We start from the raw sequence: 21218 nt of genomic DNA on the forward strand, positions 1-21218 counted from the left end.
AGAATTTCCATATCTTCTCTATTTACCTTACCCATCTGACTTAAGCAATCCTCCCACCTCAGCCTCATGAGTAGCTGGCTGGTTCCACAGGCGCATGCCACCACGGCTGGCTAATTTTTGTATTTTTTGTAGATAACAGTGTTTTGCCCTGTTGCCCAGGCTAGTCTTGAACTCTTGGGCTCAAGCGATCTGCCTGCCTAGGCCTCCTAAATTGCTGGGATTATAGGCATGAGCCACTGTGCCTGGCCATTACCCATCTGTTCTTGCATTTGACTACTTTTTCCATTAGAGGCTTTAGCATATTAATCATAGTTGTTTTAAATTCCTAGTCTGATAACTTCAACATTCCTGTCTTATCCGAGTCTGCTTCAGATGCTTGCTCAGTTCTTCATACTGTGTTTTTTGTTGTCATTGTTTTTTTTGAGACAGAGTCTCACTCTGTTGCCCAGGCTGGAGTGCAGTGGTGCGATCTTGGCTCACTGCAACCTCTGCCTCCCAGGTTCAAGTGATTTTCCTGCCTCAGCCTCCGGAATAGCTGGGATTACAGGCATGTGCCACCACGCCCGGCTAATTTTTGTATTTTTAGTAGAGACACGGTTTTGCCATGTTGGCCAGACTGGTCTCAAACTCCTGACCTTAGGTGATCCACCCACCTCGGCCTCCCAAAGTGCTGGGATTTCAGGCATGAGCCTCCACACCCAGCCCACAATATTTTGACTTATTATGCCTTGCAATTTTTTGTTGAAACCTAAACATGATGAGCTGGGTGAAAGAAACTCTAGTAAATAGGCCTTCCGTGGTGTGATGGTAAGAAGTGTGAGGAGGGAAAGCATTCTGTAGTCCTGTAATCATCTGTCTTTTTAGGAGCCTGTGCCCCTGGACTGTCAACTTCACCCCAGTTCTCAGTTTTTCCCCCACTTAAGTGGAACAGAATGGCTAGAGGCGGCTGGAATTAGGTATTTTCCTTTTGCCAGGTAGAGTAGGCTTTGATAAAATAGTTTCTCCTGAGGCAGCCCTTGTTAAGAAGAACTAGCGTATTTCAAAATTTTCCTTACCCTTGCTGGAGGCATGAGATAATTTTTCTCTGGTATTTACTGTAAGGACCTAAGAGACCTCCTGGAGGTAAAACTCAAAAAAGTGTGAGGAGCGTCCTATGACTGGGTCCCCCGGAGTTGTGGTTTTGTTTATTTGTTTTTTTGATACAGGGTCTTACTCTGTTGCCCAGGCTGGAGTGCAGTGGTATGATCTCAGCTCACTGCAGCTTCCTGGATATAAGCAATTCTTGTGCCTCATCCCCCCTAGTAGCTAGGACTACAGGCAAGTGTCACCAAACCCGGCTATTTTTTATATCTTTAATAGAGATGGGATTTCACTATGTTGCTCAGGCTGATCCCGAACGCCTAACCTCAAGTGATCTGCCCGCCTCGGCCTCCTAAATTGCTGGGATTACAGGCATAGCCACCACACCCAGCCCCCTGGAGTTTTTAAGTCTAAAACGTGTTCACACTGAGCCTCCAACAAGTCATCGATTACTGTAAAGTTTTTATGCCCCCAAACTGGTTGCTCAGAAGGTTTTTGCTCATGGGTTTCTGCTTTGGTAAGTTGTGATTCTCTGTATTCACCCATCTGTCTCTGCAGTTTGACAGGCAGTGGTTTGCACCATGACCTCACTTCTCTGACTGATCTAAGAACAGTTGTTGATTTTTCAGTTTGCTCAGCTTTCTGTTTGTTGTTAGGATGGAGTGGCAGCTTCTAAGCTGTTTACATGCCAGACTAAAAACTGGAAGTCTTGGGCAGGGCACAGTGGTTCATGCCTGTAATCCCAGCACTTTGGGAGGCCGAGGTGGGTGGATCACTTGAGCTCAAGAGTTCGAGACCAGCCTGGGCAACATGGTGAAACCCCGCATCTCTACCAAATATACAGAAAAGTTAGCTGGTGTGGTGGCACACGCCTGTAGTCCCAGCTACTTGGGAGGCTGAGGTGAGAGGATCGTTTGAGCCTGGGAGGTGGAGGTTGCAGTGAGGTGAGATCACGCCACTATACTCCAACCTGGGTAACACAGTGAGACTCCACATCAAAAGGAAGAAAAAAAAGAAATTGGAAGTCTTACAAGAGTATTTTTTTCAGCAAAAGATTTTTTTGCACACATTCTGGGTTGTGATTATAATGATAGCATTATCAGTCATTGAATTTCAAATGACCTATAGTGGATTTTTAAAAATTTTATTATCTTTACAAAGAGACTTTTATTCTTAAACTAACTTCAATTTTCTCTTCTATTTTTATTTGATAAGATGTACAATTTATAGGCAGTGATTAAAAGGTTGGAGGTCTTTTGTTTTTGTTAAGATAATTGAGGGATATTAAAAATGAAGGAAGTGAAAATGTCTGGGTATCAATATAGATATACAAAGTAGGATAAATAATGTACTCTAAAGTTGTGAAAGGCCTTGAGATTTTTTTGATTCTATGCCATTTAGGTCAAAATTAGAAAATTTTCCTCAAAAGAAAGTGATTCTGAAAACAATGTGCTTTTGCTTTTTTTTTTTTTTTTTTTTGAGATGGCGTCTCGCTGTATCACTGGCTAGAGTGCAGTGGCATGATCTCAGCTCACTGCAACCTCAGCCTCCCGGGTTCAAGCGATTCTCCTGCCTCAGCCTCCCGAGTAGCTGGGACTACAGGTACAGGCCACCAAGCCCAGCTAATTTTTTGTATTTTAAGTAGAGATAGGGTTTCACCATGTTGGCCAGGATGGTATCGATCTTCTGACCTCTTGATCTACCCACCTCACCTCTTAAAGTGCTGGGATTACAGGCGTGAGCCACCACGCCTGGCCACAATGTGCTTTCACTTTTACAATTAAGTTGCTGATTGTATGCCAGCCATGATCAGAGATGGCTGTTAGTTTAGTTTAGGGCCCCTTTATACTCTTAAGAATGATTGAGTTCCTCCAAGAGCTTTTGTTTGAGGATTTTATCTATTGATATCTGCCATATTAGAAATTAACACTAATTTTAATTTAGTTTAATGTTTAAATTTAATTTATTACAAAATAACAAAATTGTTAACATAAATAACATTTTAAATTAAAAATAACTTTATTTTCCTAATCAAAAGAATTTCAAAAAGAATGACATTGTTTTGCATTTTTATTTTATTTTTATTTTTGAGACAGAGTCTTGCTTTCTCACCCAGGCTGGAGTGCAGTGGCATGATCTCAACTCACTGCAACCTCCAACTCCCGGGTTCAAGCAATTCTTCTGCCTCAGCCTCCCAAGTAGCTGGAATTACAGGCGCCCACCACCACGCCTGGCTAATTTTTGTATTTTTTTAGTAGAGACGGGGTTTCACCATGTCGATCAGGCGGGTCTCCAACTCCTGACCTCAAGTGATCTGCCCACCTCAGCCTCCCAAAATACTGGGATTATAGGCATGAGACACTGCGCCAGGCCGATTTAAGTGAAGAAAATCTGGCCTCACACAGATACATAGTTAGAAAAGAGAGTTCCTTAAGGAGCCCCTGAAAAGGTCTCCAGGTACCCACGGGGCTTGGAAATATACTTTGATACACTGAGAAACTCTGCTTATAGTACAACTAATTAATGTGTTTCAGAGACTATTATTTATTTATTTATTTATTTATTTTTTGAGACGGAGTCTCGCTCTGTCGCCCAGGCTGGAATGCAGTGGCGCAATCTCGGCTCACTGCAAGCTCCGCCTCCCGGGTTCACGCCATTCTCCTGCCTCAGCCTCCGGAGTAGCTGGGACTACAGGCGCACGCCACTACGCCTGGCTAATTTTTTGTATTTTTAGTAGAGACGGGGTTTCACCGTGGTCTCGATCTCCTGACCTCGTGATCCGCCCGCCTCGGCCTCCCAAAGTGCTGGGATTACAGGCGTGAGCCACCGCGCCCGGCCTCAGCGACTCTTTTTGTTGTTACTAAGTAGGATAAAAGTATGGTTTGAAACATAAGTAAATCAAAGTGGATATTATTTTATTAAATGGCATATATATACGAAATATAGGCTGGGTGCGGTGGCTCACGCCAGTGATCCCAGTACTTTGGGAGGCCGAGGCGGGTGGATCACTTGAGGTCAGGAGTTCGAGACCAACCTGGCCAACATGGTGAAATCCCGTCTCTACTAAAATATACGAAAATTAGCCGGGCGTGGTGGCAGGTGCCTTAGTCCCAGCTACTTGGGAGGCAGAGGCAAGAGAATCATTTGGATTCGGGAGGCGGAGGTTGCAGTGAGCCGAGATCGAGCCGTTGCACTCAAGCCTCGGGGACAAGAGAGAGACTTCTCTCAAACAAACAAAAAACAAACACGATGATAGAAGGGTAATGTAGCTGGAAGGAGGACACAGCCAGGAATTGAAGCTGGAAAGGCAAGCTGGGTCTGGACCATGCTGTGTCTTCTTGCACAGCACTGTGATATGAATTTTTTTTTTTTTTTTTTTTTTGAGACGGAGTTGCGTTCTTGTTGCCCATGCTGGAGTGCAATGGTGCCCTCTTGGCTCACTGTAACCTCTGCCTCCCGGCTTCAAGAGTTTCTCCTGCCCGAGCCTCCCAAGTAGCTGGGATTCCAGGCGCCGGCCACCACGCCTGTGTAATTTTTTTTGTATTTTTAGTAGAGACAGGGTTTCGCCATTTTGGCCATGCTGGTCTCGAACTCCTGACCTCAGGTGGTCTGCCTGCCTCGGCCTCCCAAAGTGTTGGGATTACAGGCGTGAGCCACCGCGCCCAGCCAAGATATGAATTTTGGATTCTACTAAGGACGACAAGGAGCCACCCCAAGGTTTTTAAGTGACTCGATCAGATTCACAAGGTTGGTTCACAAGGAACTTCGATAACCCCAAAGTCTAGTGAGCATAATTCGACTGGGAGAAGACACTGCTGCAAGAAATTCTGTGAGCCAGACAGGTTTGAGGGCACCAACCAGGGTGGATGGCAGAGAAGCTCTTAACAGCCTCAAGGTGATTTGCTTCCTTGTTGAAGGCTTTAATTAATCCTCTTCAGTAACTTTCAAGTTCTTAAGTTCAAGTAAACACACTGGCACACTAGGGGAGGAGTGTCAGGCTATAAACATTTTAATAATTTTTTTAAAAAAGCCTTTTATTGTTCAAAGTATTCCTTTTCTATGGAGTGCTCCCAATCAGAAGGTGAGGGAAATGGAGATAATGAAGCACGCCCCTCCTACCAAACACGATAAATTCTAGAGGCACTGTAAGATCAGGAATTTAAGGTTATTTTTGTCCCACCCTATTTTACAGGTGAGGTATCAAGTACAGTAACTCGTAATTTTCTTTTGGCCCAATTAAAAGGTATCACAATAAAATAAGAGAAAGCTGTGTGTGCGTGAAAAGGATCCGCCTTCCTTTTTGAAGAAAAGGGTGGTTACAGCTTCGGAAACGCTTTTCAAGCCAACTCTGCAGCCCGGCTGGCGGCGGCGGCGGCGGCAACGTCAGATTCCTGCAGAGGCGGCGCCCGGCAGGGGCGGCAGGAGCTCGGGAGAGGCCGCCGGGGATCGGGCTGGGCCCCGCGTGAGAGCTGAGCGCCTGCCCTCGCGCCCGCAGAACAGTAGGGCCTGCATCCACTCTAAGGCGAGACCAGAAACTTGCTAGTGGAGCAATTCTGGTGCCCCTGCCCGGGCTGTGAACCCTCTGAGATCATCCCTCAATCAAACGAATAGAAATTCTCAGGAAGAAAAAAAAATTTGCAGCAATCTGGCTAAAATTCAGCAGCTTTCAGGGACCGATTCAGGGCATTATCCCTGTGGTTCCCTCGGTGAAAGGAGACTCGAAGCGCGACTGGAAGTCGCCGGGCCCCACAGAGCTGCGGTGCCCAGGCCGTAGGCGGAGGCGGCGGCGACTGGAGGACCCGGCGCTGGGGGCGCTGAGCGGCAGCCTCGCTTCCGGAGCTCGGCGGGCGGCGTCAGCGGAACTGGCGGCTTCCGGCCGCGGCGTAAACAAGGCCGTGGACTGCAGGAGGCGGGGTGGACGGGCTGCAAGAGGGAGCCGGCCCGACGCGGACCGCTTCTCTGCAGTGCTCCGAGTCCTGGGCCCGCGCCGCCGCCGCCTGGCTCCGCTCGCGGCCCCGCTGTCTGCAGGCGTGCCCCGGCGGCGGCGGAGAGCCGTCCTCGGCTGAGGACGCTGGGAAACGCGAGCGCAGGCGACAGAGAGGCCTCAACGCCGTCCCTTTTCGCCGCCGCCTTCTCCTTGCCTCGCGCCGCTGTGCGTTTCTCTCCTTTTCCTTTGTTTCTTTGGCCCCTCGCGGGTGTGGGCATTGTTGGTTAGCAAAAGTGCAGCCTCAAGATGGCTGATGGCAACGAGGATCTGCGGGCGGACGACTTGCCTGGGCCAGCCTTCGAGAGCTATGAGTCCATGGAGCTCGCCTGCCCCGCCGAGCGCAGCGGCCACGTAGCCGTCAGCGACGGGCGCCACATGTTCGTCTGGGGCGGCTACAAGGTCAGTGAGTGGCCGGGCCGCGGCGGACGTCTCTCGGCTGTGACTCGGTTCTGGGTTCGCGGCCAGGCGGGGACGCCAGAGCGGGCCGCCGAGGGCGCTCCCCGCCTGCGTCGCGCGCCCCACCTCAGACTCTGCCCGTTGGTGGGTTTTTTTTGCGCGCGGGAATCTTCCTTTTCTCGAGTCCCCCAACCCGTCTCGAACCTCCAGGGCTGCTGTCTCGTCAACCTGGTGCTCACAAAGCCAACTCACTCCCACCCCCGTTGTTGCCATTGGAGCGTTATTCCGGGGAAGGCCCTGTTAATGTTGCTTGGGCGGTGCATTCGGAAGGGTTGGGGTGTGAAAGGTGACGGTGCGTGATATCACTCAGACGCGTTATCAGGACAGCCTACGAGGACTTTACCCTCTGGAGCTGGGAACCGCTGCCCACTTACGGGGAGGCCGAGGTGTGGGAAAACTGGAATTCCAAAAGGTTACAGGAACCACCTTATTCAGCCTTCCCGCCTGTGCAAATGGCCATCAGGACTATTTTCCTTCTGGCTTCAGCTGGGTTGAAGTTTTTCAGCAGACACCCCTATTAAGACAATGGAAAAGCGGCCGGGCGCGGTGGCTCACGCCTGTAATCCCAGCTCTCAGGGAGGCAAGAGGCGGGAGGATAGCTTGAGCTCAGGAGTTCGAGACCTGCCTGGGCAATATAGTGAGATCCCGTTCTCCAGAAAAAGGAAAAAAAAAAAAAAAAAAAAAAAAAGACAAGATAATGGAAAAGCTCCACCAGTAACCAAAAAATCCCCAGCATCAAATGAACTACAGAGTGCAGCTCTTTGAGTCTCCGATCCTCTGGTTATAAACAACGTGATTAGTTAGCAGTTTAAAGCCAGTTGCCTTTCTTTACCCTGCTACCTCGGAAATCTAGAATTTTATTTGCTGGGATGGCTCTGATCCAGTCCTACCACAAAATTCCTCTTTGGTCTTGAAAATATTCTCCGCCCTCCCCACGCCCGTGCCTTGGATGACTTGCTTTGTGATTGTTTTTAGCTTACGGTACAGCTGACTTGATCATAGTTGACCATTTTTGAGATAGCTTTCAAAGATAGCAGTCCTGATACTTTAATTTGGTTTAACTGCAAAAGTAATTTTTTGCCAATCCTAATTAATCTGCAGTGTTTTCCCCAGTCTCCAATGAATATGGTTAGAAAATAGGGGGCCGGGCGTGGTGGCTCATGCCTGTAATCCTAGCACTTTGGGAGGCCAAGGTAGGTGGATCACCTGAAGTCAGGAGCTCGAGACCAGCCTGGCCAACATAGTGAAACTCCGTCTCTACTAAAAATACAAAAAAAATTAGCGTGGCGTGGTGACGGGCGCCCTAATCCCGGCTACTTGAGAGGCTAAGGCAGGAGAATCATTTGAACCCGGGAGGCGGAGTTTGCAGTGAGCTGAGACGGCGCCATTGCACTCCAGCCTGGGCAACAAGAAGGAAACTGTCTCAAAAATACTTTAGAAAGGGGTAGAGAATTGCAAGAAGGGGCGGGGGGGCAAGCATGTAGTCACCCTTATAAAAATGTAAATTCCCCTGGAGAAACCTGTCAATCACACTTACGTCTAAGCTACCTAATTCATAATTGTATTTTTAAAATGACAGCATGAGAGAATGAGACTTCGGGAGTGGGGCAGGGGAGGATTCTTAGTGTGGAATATTTCTTGTGGTGGATTTAAAAGGGGCTGGATGATTGGGGCTGATTCAGGGAGGAGCAGCACAATCACTGAATTGGATGGTTCTGAAACAGACTGCCCTCCCCATTTATGGCTGGTGGCTGGAACCCTGAGGGTAGGCACGGAAGTCCTTGGAGATCGTTTCAAAGGCAATAAACCTTGGCTTCCTACATAGTAGGCAGTTTTCCTCCCCAGGACAGGCTGGTCCCCTGTGGGTCAGCCCGCTTCCAGCCTTTCCCTTCATCACTGGTGGGGTGGAAAAAGAAGTGTTTTACGTGGTCAACTGTTCTGTTTCTGTATGTTTAATATTCAAGCTTGCTGGACTTTTGACACCCATTTTTGGCTAACCGCAGTTGTTTACTGTGTCAACATTGTTCAGAAAGTGGCTAGGACTCAGTATCCAAGGCTGGGAATGTCAGGCAGTTGTTAAAGTTCAGGGAAAGGATAGAATCCTGGCTCCACCATTACTTCATAAATAACCTTGGGCAAATTACTTAAACTCTAAACTTGTTTTCTCATAACATCAGCTACTTCTTAGGGTTGTTGTGAAGATTAAATAAAGCAATCCATGGATAGCTTTCAGCTCTGGCATATGGTAGGCTCAGTCTGTGTTAGGAATTAATACCTGAAGGGAAATGGAGCAGAACAAAGAACTTAAAATTCTGCAGAAGGATTTACTATTTTGCATATTTGCAGTTCTGCCTTCTCTATTGCTGCTTAGAGAATGAATAGGTGAAAGGAAGGCGTGGCTAGAAACCCACATATCGTGTTAGCATGGATCAGGCACTTTTCAGTAACAGCCTGCTGACCATGGTACAGGCAGTCTCCTGAAGTCATGCAGCTGAAATTTGGTGCATGGTTCTGTTCAGGATAAAGCTGCCTTAGAGAGTTCCCAGAGATCTCTTGGCTGGGCACAATGGCTCACAGCCTGTAATTCCAGCACTTTGGGAGGCTGAGGTGGGTGGATTGCTTGAGGTTGGGAGTTTGAGACCAGCCTGGCCAACATGGTGAAACCCTGTCTCTACTAAAAATACAAAAATTAGCCAGGCGTGATGGCGAGTGCGTGTAGTCCCAGCTACTTAGGAGGCTGAGGCAGGAGAATCGCTTGAACCCAGGAGGTGGACGTTGCAGTGAGCCAGCTGAGATCACGTCACTGCACTCCATCCTGAGCAACAGAGACTTGGACTCAAAAAAAAAAAAAAAAGTTCCCAGAGATCTCTTCTTGCACTATTACAACTGCTGCATCAAAATTCTGAATTAAGAGCTATCTATATGGAGCTTTACCTTGAGTGTGTGGCATGGGTGGGGGAGGATTGTGCACTGTAATACCTATTTTTCATACTAATTATGAAATTAGTATCTCAAGATCGATTTAAAAAATACAGTAGTGCCTCTTTAAAATATCAGTTTTTATATTTACAATTTTTTTTATTCTTAGAGTAATCAAGTCAGAGGATTATATGACTTTTATCTGCCTAGAGAAGAACTATGGATCTACAACATGGAGACTGGAAGATGGTAAATGTGGATATTTAAGGGGGACTAAAAAATTCAGATAAGGGCTGGGCATGATGGCTGGCTCATGCCTATAATCCCAGCACTTTGGGAGGCCGACGCGGGCAAATCACTTGAGGTCAGGAGTTCAACACCAGCCTGGGCAACATGGTGAAACCCCATCTCTACTAAAAATACAAAAATTAGCCGGGTGTGGTGGCGTACACATGTAATTCCAGCTACTTGGGAGGCTGAGGTGGGAGAATCGCTTGAATCTGGGAGGCGGAGGTTGCAGTGAGCAGAGATCGAGCCACTGCACTCCAGTCTGGGTGACAGAGCAAAACTGTCTCCAAAAACAAACGAACAAAAAAATCAGATATGGCTGCAAAGAAAAAAATGTAAAACCCTTTCTAAGCTACTTATATATTCTAAAAACACTGTTCTGCTACTTTAGCTTAGCTGCTAAGCATAATTTAGCACCTGTTCTGTAGTTACTAGATACTTTTATGAATTTAGAATAAATTTCTATCTCAAGTATCATAGTAATATTTAAAATAGATGTAGAGGCTTCAGATCTAGAATGGAAAGATAATAAATGTTCCATTTTTTTCAAGATGTTAAGTCTTGTTATATGATATCTTGAATAAGGAAAGGAATTTAAATAGTTAAATTGTTAGATTTTAGATTGTATAGAATTTTATCTGCTAAAAATAAAGGTGGTATTCTATTTTAATGAGCTCTCAAAATTTGCATGCAAATCTTTTTAAAAATAGTGTTGTTCTGTTTAAAAACCAAAATGACCTCCAGTTTGCCCTTTTTGTAAACTGGAGATAATCTGAAATGATCTTTTGCAGTTTCATAATAGTAGTAGTCAAGAGCATGCCCCTGGTGGAATCAAGGTGTTTCTCAAAATGCTCAGTTAGCCATGTTTGGGGATTTACAAAGTAGTTTTCCCCATGGTATGCTTTGTGAGAACTTTGTGCTTTAAATATTTTACTTTCTGTAGATCTCAGAATTAGCATAGTAGTCCCACTTAAGAGTTAGGCCGGATGCTGTGGCTCACGCCTATAATCCCAGCACTTTGGGAGGCTGAGGCAGGCGGATCTCACCTTAGGTGAGGAGTTCAAGACCAGCCTGGCCAACATGGTGAAACCCCATCTCTACAAAAATACAAAAATTAGCCAGGCATGATGGCAGGTGCCTGTAATCCCAGCTACTAGGGAGGCTGAGGCAAGAGAATCACTTGAACCTGGGAGGCAGAGGTTGCAGTGAACCGAGATCATGCCATTGCACTCCAGCCTGGGTGATACAGTGAGACGCCATCTCAAAAAACAAAAACATTTAAGAGTTACAGACTAAAAGTAAGTCACGATTATTTCTGTATATAACAAATTGGTGTTAATATGAAGCTCCTTCTTAATCTTCTTCTAGAGAATTGGAAATTTATAATTGTATTCTCTTAAAAGCGGAATGCTACATATTTTTAAAGATAATTTTTAAGGGGCCGGGCGCGGTGTCTCACGCCTGTAATCCCAGCACTTTGGGAGGCCGAGGCGGGTGGATCACGAGGTCAGGAGATCCACACCATCCTGACTAACATGGTGAAACCCTGTCTCTACTAAAAAATACAAAAAATTAGCCGGGTGCGATGGCACGCGCCTGTAGTCCCAGCTACTCAGGAGGCTGAGGCAGGAATGGCGTGAACCCGGGAGGCAGAGCTTGCAGTTAGTAGAGATCACGCCACTGCACTCCAGCCTGGGCGACAGAGCGAGACTCCGTCTCAGAAAAAAAAAAAAAAAAAAAAAAATTTAAGGCCAGATATGGTGGCTCACACCTGTAATCCCATCACTTTGGGAGGCCGAGGTGGGAGGATCACTTGAGCCCAGGAGTTCAAGACCAGCCTGAGCAACAGAGTGAGACCCTGTTTCTATTTAAAAATAATAACTTTTTTTTTTTTATGAGAGGGAGTCTTGCTCTGTCACCCAGGCTGGAGTGCAGTGGCACAATCTCTGCTCACTGCAAGCTCCGCCTCCTGGGTTCACACCATTCTGTTGCCTCAGCCCCCTGAGTAGCTGGGACTACAGGCACCTGCCATCACGCCCAGCTGATTTTTTGTATTTTTAGTGGAGACAGGGTTTCACCATGTTAAACAGTAATGGTCTCGATTTCTTGACCTTGTGATCCGCCTGCCTTGGCCTCCCAAAGTGCTGGGATTACAGGCATGAGCCACCGCGCCCAGCCAAAAATAGTAACTTTTTAAAAAATGAGCCTTCTAAAACTTTTAAGTTTAGCAAAGATAATAATATTTATATCTGACAGTTTTAGCAGAAGACCTTGAGTATACTATTAGAATTTTAAATCTTAGATTCCTTAGGTTGATTCAGATCAATTTTTAGATTCAGAATGAGTTAATACATACAAAGCACTCAGGAATGCCTGGCACATGGCACTACCTGTTTGTAGTGTTACATAAAGGACTGAATCTGATGCATATGAACAGCTAAAAGGTGACTGAAGAAAAAACACTGAATTAATCTATCAGGACTGGGAATGTTGAGGTTATCCTTCTGGGCTCCTGGCCCACTCAAAAACAAAACAACTTATGGCCATGTAAATAAACAGCAAACAATTTAGTCTGAGTAACATGAAATGGTGTGCTCCTAGAATAATAAAATATGACTTAAGCTTTCAGAATCTCTCATGCCTGTACACATGGGGCCAGCTGGCACTGTTTGTGGAATGGGTAAAGAGGGAAAAGCACATTCCTTGAATTAAGTTTAGACCTAGAAGAGATCCTAGAGGCACTGTCTACTCTGCCTTCTCGTTTTATTCCTTTATTGGGAGGATATAAATAGAAGAAAAATTAATAGACTTTTGCATTTCTTCCCTTTAACTTACATACATTTAATTTATTCACCCTCAGGAAAAAAATCAACACTGAAGGTGATGTTCCTCCTTCTATGTCAGGAAGCTGTGCTGTGTGTGTAGACAGGGTGCTGTACTTGTTTGGAGGACACCACTCAAGAGGCAATACCAATAAGGTTAGTGTTTCTAAGGATTATGGCTTGAGGCATTTTTATTCTTATTATCTTTCAAACAGCTGCAAATTTCTAAGGTTAGCCCCAGACTTATTTGTGTCCCAGTTAAAAATGATGGGTACTTGATTATGATATGAATGTGCATTTTAGTATTTTGTGTGCCAATCTATATTTACCTAGGCATTATGTAAAATCAACTTTTGTTGGTAACCTGTGTGCAGTAACTTCCTGGGTGGTTTTCCTTTGTGCTTTTTGCAGCTACTTGTTCTCTTAGAACCTTAAATGTTAGATGAACATTAGTAATAAAACTGCAGACAAAATGAAGACAAGATGTAATGGAGGGAAGGGTAAAAACGAGCAGGCAACCAGTCAGAAAGCCGTAAGGATAAATTAAAACTGACAAAACTTTACGTGTTAACATTCCTATAAAGTGGTGCCCAAAGACACTGCTGTTCAGACTTTGCCATTTTGTTCCAAGTAGGAAAAAAATATCACTTCTCTTTCAGACCAGTAAGAGACAGATTAAGTCAATCAGAAATGATACATATGATATATATTAGCACTTACTGAGTTGCCAAATAAATGAATCCATAGGAGTCTATTAAGTTGGCAACTTAGCACTTTATGTGCTGAGCACTTGGCTGGACACTGGAGACAGAAAGAATGATACAGGTCTCAACTCTTGGAACTCACATTCTAGAAGGGACACATATAGTAAGTAAACCACTGCAGTAGCATCTGCTAGAGAGATACACAGCACCTGGCATATAGAAAATAACTCAGTAAGTATTGTTGAATCTCAAAAAGTCTTTGACATTGTGTTTGGTGGGATGAGGGAACAGAACAAGGAAAATCTTGACCAAAGAGGTGATGCTTGAACTGAATAATACAATTGGAAGGAGTACCAAGATACAGAGATATAAATAAATGTCTTTTTTGGGGGGGGCCGGGGGGGAAATGAGGACAGAGTCTCGCTTTGTTGCCCAGGCTGGAGTGCAGTGGCACAATCTTGGCTCACTGCAACCTCTGCCTCCCAGGTTCAAGTGATTCTCGTACCTCAGCCTCCTGAGTAGCTGGGATTACAGGCATGCATCACCACGCCCAGCTAATTTTTTATATTTTTAGTAGAGACAGGGTTTCGCCATGTTGGCCAGGCTGGTCTTAAACTCCTGACCTCAGGTGATCCAACTGATTCGGCCTCCCAAAGCACTGTGCCTGGCAGCAAATGTCTTAATTATGGAAATTCCAAGTGGATGGAACATGTGGCTGAGATGGTTTCAAACTATGTTCCTAGAAACTTTAGGGATTTGAGATGCCTTGGGACACCTGTGGGAGGAGCATATGGTGTTAGGTAGGCTCCAAGCTGCCCCTTCCTCCTCCATTTTAACAAGTGTAGCTCCACTTTTGTTTGTATACATTGGGCTTTTGCTTAGTATTTTGCCTGAAGAAAGAGTTCTATGCCTGAAAGATTCTGTGAGGCACATCTATAGGCTATCATTGAGCCATATGTATTTCAGAGCCAAGGGGGAGAATAATAACTGACACAACTTAAAAGCTTGGGGGAGGAGACAAGCTGTGGTTTTATGGAGGTAGTTACAGAAACAGTAGTAGTTTGTCAAGTGGCTAGGGTTGTGTGTTTTAAGTTTGACTGAATGGAAGCTTGGGTGTCTCAGAGAAGTAAAAAAAATATATAATGGTCAGATATGTTCAGTTGCCTGGATGTGAACCCTTTAAAGGAAAGATGAATATTTAATCTTTTAAGTATTGATCCTTAATTAATCTCTTTAATCTTAAAGATTAACTCAACTCTTTAATCTTAGAGTTAAATAGACACCGAACACATATTTGTTAAATTGAATTTAAAGGTAAAATTACTAAACCTAATTTTTTTGGGTAATACCATTCTGATACCCATAAAATAAATAACTACAATTCAGAGTCCCTATATCAGGGCCGGGTGTGGTGGCTTATGCTTATAATCCCAGCACTTTGGGAGGCCCAAGTGGGCACATCACTTGAGGCCAGGAGTTTGAGACCAGCCTGGCCAACATGACAAAAATTCGTCTCTACTAAAAATACAAAAATTAGCTGGGCATGTTGGTGCATGCCTGTAATCCTAGCTAGTCGGGTGGCTGAGGCACAAGAATTGCTTGAACCCAGGAGTCAGAAATTGCAGTGAGCCGAGATCATGCCACTGCACTCCAGCCTGGGTGACAGCAAGATTCTGTCCCCACCAAAAAAAAAAAAAAAAAATATATATATATATATATGGCTATCAGCACAGTTTTGCAATTGCAAAAATATGGAACCAGACCAAATGCCCAGCAATCAACAAGTGGATAAAGAAAATGTGGTGCATATATATACCAGGGAATACTACTCTGCCATAAGAAGGAACAAAATAATGGCATTTGCAGCAACCTGGATGGAACTGGAGACCATTATTCTAAGTGAAGTAACTCAGGAATGGAAAACCAAACGCTTTTATGTTCTTACTCGTAAGTGGGAGCTAAGCTATGAAGATGCAAAGGCATAAGTATGATACAGTGGACTTTGGGGACTCGGGGAAAGGGTGATAGATGGGTGAGGGATAAAAGACTACACATTGGGTACAGTGTATACTGCTTGGGTGATGAGTGCACCAAAATCTCAGAAATCACCACAAAAGAACTTATCCATGTAACCAAACACCACCTGTTCCCCCAAAACCTATTGAGATAAAAAATAAAAATGGGAAAAGTATGGCTGTCTTAGCCAGGTATGGTGGTACATGCCTGTAGTCCATCTACGTGGGAAGATGACTTAAGCCCAGGAGTTCAGGTTACAGTAATCGATGATTGTGCCACTGCACTCCAGCCTGGGCAAGAGAGACCCTGTCTCTTAAAAAAAATAAAGTGTGGCTATGAAAAAAAATTAGTTGCGCTAACAGTGTGCTTAGTGACTTAGGAAATTGGTATTCAGTGACAGAATCCTCATCTGGACTCTGAGCAGTCTGGCAGCCAGTCTGCAGTCACAATTTCAGTAGCACTGAATTAGATGGCACTCATCATAAATCATAGTAAAATTAAATGCTAAACTTGAATTTCTTTCATATAACCAAATCTAACTGAAATCATTGCTTCTCACAGTTCTACATGCTGGATTCAAGGTCTACAGACAGAGTGTTACAGTGGGAAAGAATTGATTGCCAAGGAATTCCTCCATCATCAAAGGACAAACTTGGTGTCTGGGTATATAAAAACAAGTGAGTTGGCAGCACTACAGGTTTGAGTTTTTATGTGTAAAGTGGTTTACCATTCAGATATCCTTAGCCAGTAAACATTTGCACAGAACATACCTCATAGGGCCCATATGAAGATTAACTGAATAAATACATGAAAGCATTTAACACAGCACCTAAGATAAATTGCTTGTATCCTATCCTGTGGGTATTTGAATTTTTAGTGTCTTGGTTTTTCACCCAACAGGTTAATATTTTTTGGAGGGTATGGATATTTGCCTGAAGATAAAGTATTGGGAACTTTTGAATTTGATGAAACATCTTTTTGGGTAAGTGAAGTTTCATATGGCCTCCTTAGTATGTTGAAATAATACATTTTATAAGTTTTGTGCATTTTTCTTTGGTAATCAGGCAGGCTATCTAATTTTTATAAGTATCATTTGTAAAATAACGCAGATTCTTATTTTCTGTAGAATTCAAGTCATCCAAGAGGATGGAATGATCATGTACATATTTTAGATACTGAAACATTTACCTGGAGCCAGCCTATAACTACTGTGAGTTACTGAAGAATAATGAATTGTTAAGGATACTTAGAGGCAGCGGGGAGGGGTGGGGTGGGGGAGAGGGGTGCACCAGAGTTGGAAGATACTGTAAAAGTGACAGTTCATTCTTGTTTTCTGGGGAGAAGATCCGTAACTTTAATGATTTCCAAGGAATCTAGAACTCAGACATTTAATGAATGTATGAAATGACTAACCCAGCATCTATTATGTAATTTTTTTTTTTTTTTTTTTGAGACAGAGTCTCGCACTGTTGCCTGGGCTGAAGTGCAGTGGCAGGATCTCTGCTCACTGCAACCTCCACCTCCCAGGTTCAAGCGATTCTCCTGCCTCAGCCTCCTGAGTACCTGGGATTACAGGTGCCCGCCACCACGCCCAGCTAATTTTTTTGTATTTTTAGTAGAGACGGGTTTCGCCACGTTGGCCAGGCTGGTCTTGAACTCCTGACCTTGTGATTCGCCCACCTCGGCCTCCCAAAGTGTTGGGATTACAGGCATGAGCCACCATGCCCAACCTATCTAGCACATTTTACGTAGTAGAAGTGTTTCAGATTTTTTTTCAGATTTTGGAATATTTGCATTATATACTTAACAGTCAACTATCTCTAATCCAAAGATCCGAAATGCTCCAATGAGCATTTCCTTTCAGCATCATGTTGGCACCCAAATTTTCAGATTTGGAGCATTTCAGATTTTGGATTTTCCGATTACAGATACTCAACCTGTAATTAAATAACTCTGCACTAGATTGCAACTTGTATTACTTAAATATTAGATTTCTTTTCCCTCTGACACAGATAATTATATTTCTTTTCCCTCTGACACAGATACTATATAATATGCCAGCCTTTATTTTAAAAGAGAAAAACTAAAGCAGCCTATTATGTTAGGCAGCCCATTCAGTAACACATTTCAAAAATAGAAAATTAAAATGCCCAGTTTTGGTAGTCAGCTTGTAGTACAACTGTTGTCTAGAAGTCTACACTCCGACTTTTAAAAGCTCAAGTGCCTTACATATTCTTATCCCATATCCAGAGTAGACTCTGGTATTTTCCCTGTTTATAAAAAGTTCACTAACTTGCTTATGTGACTCTAATAGGGTAAAGCACCTTCACCTCGTGCTGCCCACGCCTGTGCAACTGTCGGAAATAGAGGCTTTGTGTTTGGAGGCAGATATCGAGTAAGTATTCAAACAACTTCAATGACTTGCTTTTGAATTCTTCAAAATGATAACTTAATTATCCTTTTTTAGGATGCTAGAATGAATGATCTTCACTATCTTAATCTGGATACATGGGAGTGGAATGAATTGTAGGTATCACTTTAGATAAGTTTTTCCAAAATTCAGATTGTTTTTACCCTATATTCCCTACTATTGGTATATTATGTCCTTGCTTAACTTTTCTGTAACTATGAAATTAAATAAACATAATTACTAGGTCCTTAAGGAATTTATTTTTGTGTTTCCAGTTCTTGTAACTGTGTGCCTAGTACATAGCATGTGCTCAGTGTTTGCTGAAAAGGTCTGAAGTTGATTCTAACTTCAAAGAAAATATTTCAGCATAAAGCACGTAGTTTATACCAAGAAGCCTTTTTAAAAGTAAGGTCTCTTTTTTCATAACATGTACGTATAAATTTTAAAAGAAAACTTAAAAATGCAGTAGCTGCTTCTAAATGCAGATATTGTAACTTAGCTATTATTTTCAGAATTCCACAAGGCATATGCCCAGTTGGTCGATCTTGGCACTCACTAACACCAGTTTCTTCAGATCATCTTTTTCTCTTTGGAGGATTTACCACTGATAAACAGCCACTAAGTAAGTCCTTGAAAAATATGATAATGAAATCATCATGTATCATCCATATATAATAGCTGAAAATCAGGCTTATAGGGTTGGTTGGAAGGTTTGAAATTAATTTTGATCCTGTAACATAGCTATAATTGTACTATATGGCATACTTCTGTTCAATAAAGAACCTGGAGCACTTAAGAGCCCTGCTGAAGGGCTATAACATGCAAAGGGCTTACTTGGCTAATTGCAGGGAAAAAAAAAAAAAGAAAATATACTCTCTGTATCTACTCATGATCTATTACCTTTCTTGCCAAAGCTGTGCCCTTTAAATGTCAATGTCATATTGACAGACTAACATACTTCATTTCTTTGCTTGAATCAGGTGATGCCTGGACTTACTGCATCAGTAAAAATGAATGGATACAATTTAATCATCCATATACTGAAAAACCAAGGTATTTAAAGGCAGTTCTTATACTGAATATCCATAAGATGTTGAGAATTGAGGTTTTGGCTGCATTATATCCAGCATTCTTATTTATAAAAATCTTAGCATTCACTAAGGTTTGAAATACTATTCAAAGAAAAGAAAACCAATGTTATCCTAGTATCGAATGCTCTCCTTTCCATCATCTGTGTATGAAGAATAGGGCTGGATTTTTATTTTTGCTTCTTCCTTTCATTATAAAATTGACACATAGTTAAAATATACAATCAAGCTTTTCACTTCAGTGAGTTGAATTGCATCTAAGTTTATTAAAAATGAGGGTCGGCCAGGCATGGTGGCTCATGCCGGTAATGCCAGCACTTTGGGAGGCTGAGGAAGGTGGATCACCTGAGGTCAGGAGTTCCAGCCTGGCCAACAAGGTGAAACCCCGTCTCTACTAAAAATACAAAATTTGCTGGGCGTGGTGGTGTATGCCTGTAATCCCAGCTACTTGAGAGGCTGAGGCAGGAGAATTGCCTGAACCAGGAAGGCAGAGGTTGCAGTGAGCTGAGATCATGCCATTGCACTCCAGCTTGGGCAACAAGAGTGAAACTCTGTCTCCAAAAAAAAAAAAAAAAAAAAAAAAAAAAAAAAAGTAGAGGTGCTGGAATGGGTAAAATTTTTAAACCTTAATCACATGGGAGGTGAGGTGCAGTGGGATTACAGGATTACAGCTGTAATCCCAGCACTTTTGGAGGCTGGGGCAGGCAGAGCGCTTGAACCCAGGAGTTCAAGACCAGCTTGAGCAACTTGGCAAAACCCCATCTCTACAAAAAATAGAAAAATTAGCTAGGTGTGGTAGCATATGCCTGTAGTCCCAGCTATTCAGGAGGCAGAGGATGCAGTGAGCTGACATTGCACCACTGCACTCCAGCCTGGGTGACAGAGCAAAACTCTTTTTTTTTTTTTTAAAGGGAAAAAACAAGAACTGTCAATTAGATTTGCAGTAGCACTGTATAACAAACATGAAGAAATCAAATCATCCAAAAAGAAGAGCTTATTAAACACCGATAATTTTCTCTTGTTAATCTCAAAACAAAATGCTAAAGGAAATGATACAGTCAAAATTCATGTTCAAAGCCTGCATTTTTTCCCCAAGCCTCTAAACCAAGTATAGTCATGCCAGTAAGACTTCATTTGCACAAATGATCTCTCCATAAACCTACCAGGCTTTCTGAGACTTTATAGTTTACTCGAGCAGAGCTTTCACCATCCCTCAGATGTTGTGTAAGGCCAGTTGGCCCTACCTATGGAAGAAGGCATATACCACTCAGCTCCTATACGATTTTTATTGCTAACAAAGACCTAGAGAACAGATCGTTCAGTTCAAACTCTTCATTGCATAAATGAGAACTGACCAGAGAGAAAATAATATCCAGATAAAATAGATATTGATTGATCTGCTTTTGCTACTTTCCCTTAAGATTTTACTTCTGGCCATGATGTTTTGGTCTGAACTACCTTAAGATCTCTAGTCTTTATTTCATAGCTCCATTCGGTAGTATAAATGACCAACTGGTGTTCTGGGTGACTTCAAACTCAAGTTTTTGTTTTAAATGCAGGTTATGGCACACAGCTTGTGCCAGCGATGAAGGAGAAGTAATTGTTTTTGGTGGATGTGCCAACAACTTGCTTGTCCATCACAGAGCTGTAAGTATACTACTTTCATATTATTACTGAAACTTACTTGCAAAGCATTTGCTTTTAAATATGTTCTTCCTATTTATTTTTCAGGCACACAGTAATGAAATACTAATATTTTCAGTTCAACCAAAATCTCTTGTACGGTAAGTAACTTTGTACTTGGCACTTAGACTATTTAAAATTGTGTTTCCTAAGACTTAGCACTCTCGAAAAACTAGGTTTATGGATTATTTAAGGGCAATAATAAAACTTCATTGCTATAACTGGTTCCTATGAAAATCTTTGAGGAAAGAGGGATGTTTTATGTAGTTTTTCAAGTGAATGTACTTCTAAACAGTAAAGTGAAATTACTTTTCTCTTTCGTTGTCCACTTTCAGGCTAAGCTTAGAAGCAGTCATTTGCTTTAAAGAAATGTTAGCCAACTCATGGAACTGCCTTCCAAAACACTTACTTCACAGTGTTAATCAGAGGTTTGGTAGTAACAACACTTCTGGATCTTAAGGCTTCATAAATAATGCCTATGATCACCTTGCATGGACAGCAATCCTGTAAACATCACGGAGTGGCATCATTTGTATAATTATATGCATTGTTGTAGTAGTTTGCAGCTGTTGGTTTTAATGTGCATGTGAATGGCCTAGAGAACCTATTTTTGTGTCTAAAGTTTACAATAAATGTATTTAACACCAGTAGCTGTCCTCTATTAAAGTAAAAGAAAAGTAATGGTTGGGCTTTTTACCCGAAGAATGGTTGCTACATTTCCTTTTCGGCAACTTTAGGATATGTATCTATCTGTAGAAACATAGT

At 43.0% G+C, this 21218-nt stretch overlaps 1 protein-coding gene across 1 annotated transcript; it reads left to right on the plus strand.

Annotated features, from left to right (window-relative positions):
* The first annotated feature begins 5475 nt into the window (after positions 1 to 5475).
* On the plus strand, positions 5476 to 21100 carry KLHDC2 (kelch domain containing 2). The gene is made up of 13 exons (XM_030810137.1): positions 5476 to 6466; positions 9612 to 9691; positions 12591 to 12708; positions 15834 to 15949; positions 16173 to 16254; positions 16399 to 16482; positions 17587 to 17667; positions 17740 to 17798; positions 18195 to 18304; positions 18663 to 18735; positions 20330 to 20417; positions 20502 to 20554; positions 20789 to 21100. The coding sequence occupies exons 1-13, from the start codon at positions 6314 to 6316 to the stop codon at positions 20910 to 20912; spliced, it is 1221 nt and encodes a 406-aa protein (XP_030665997.1). The 5' UTR covers positions 5476 to 6313; the 3' UTR covers positions 20913 to 21100.
* The last annotated feature ends 118 nt before the right edge of the window (positions 21101 to 21218 follow it).

Source organism: Nomascus leucogenys, chromosome 1a, assembly GCF_006542625.1.
Source record: "Nomascus leucogenys isolate Asia chromosome 1a, Asia_NLE_v1, whole genome shotgun sequence".
NCBI classification, from domain to species: domain Eukaryota; kingdom Metazoa; phylum Chordata; class Mammalia; order Primates; family Hylobatidae; genus Nomascus; species Nomascus leucogenys.

Bases quoted from the DNA above. Each gene is read 5' to 3' on its own strand.
- KLHDC2 (XM_030810137.1), top strand. From the start codon at position 6,314: ATGGCTGATGGCAACGAGGATCTGCGGGCGGACGACTTGCCTGGGCCA. The intron at 16,483-17,586 runs GTGAGTTACTGA...TGACTCTAATAG, and splicing joins GGAGCCAGCCTATAACTACT to GGTAAAGCACCTTCACCTCG. The intron at 17,668-17,739 runs GTAAGTATTCAA...ATCCTTTTTTAG, and splicing joins TGTTTGGAGGCAGATATCGA to GATGCTAGAATGAATGATCT.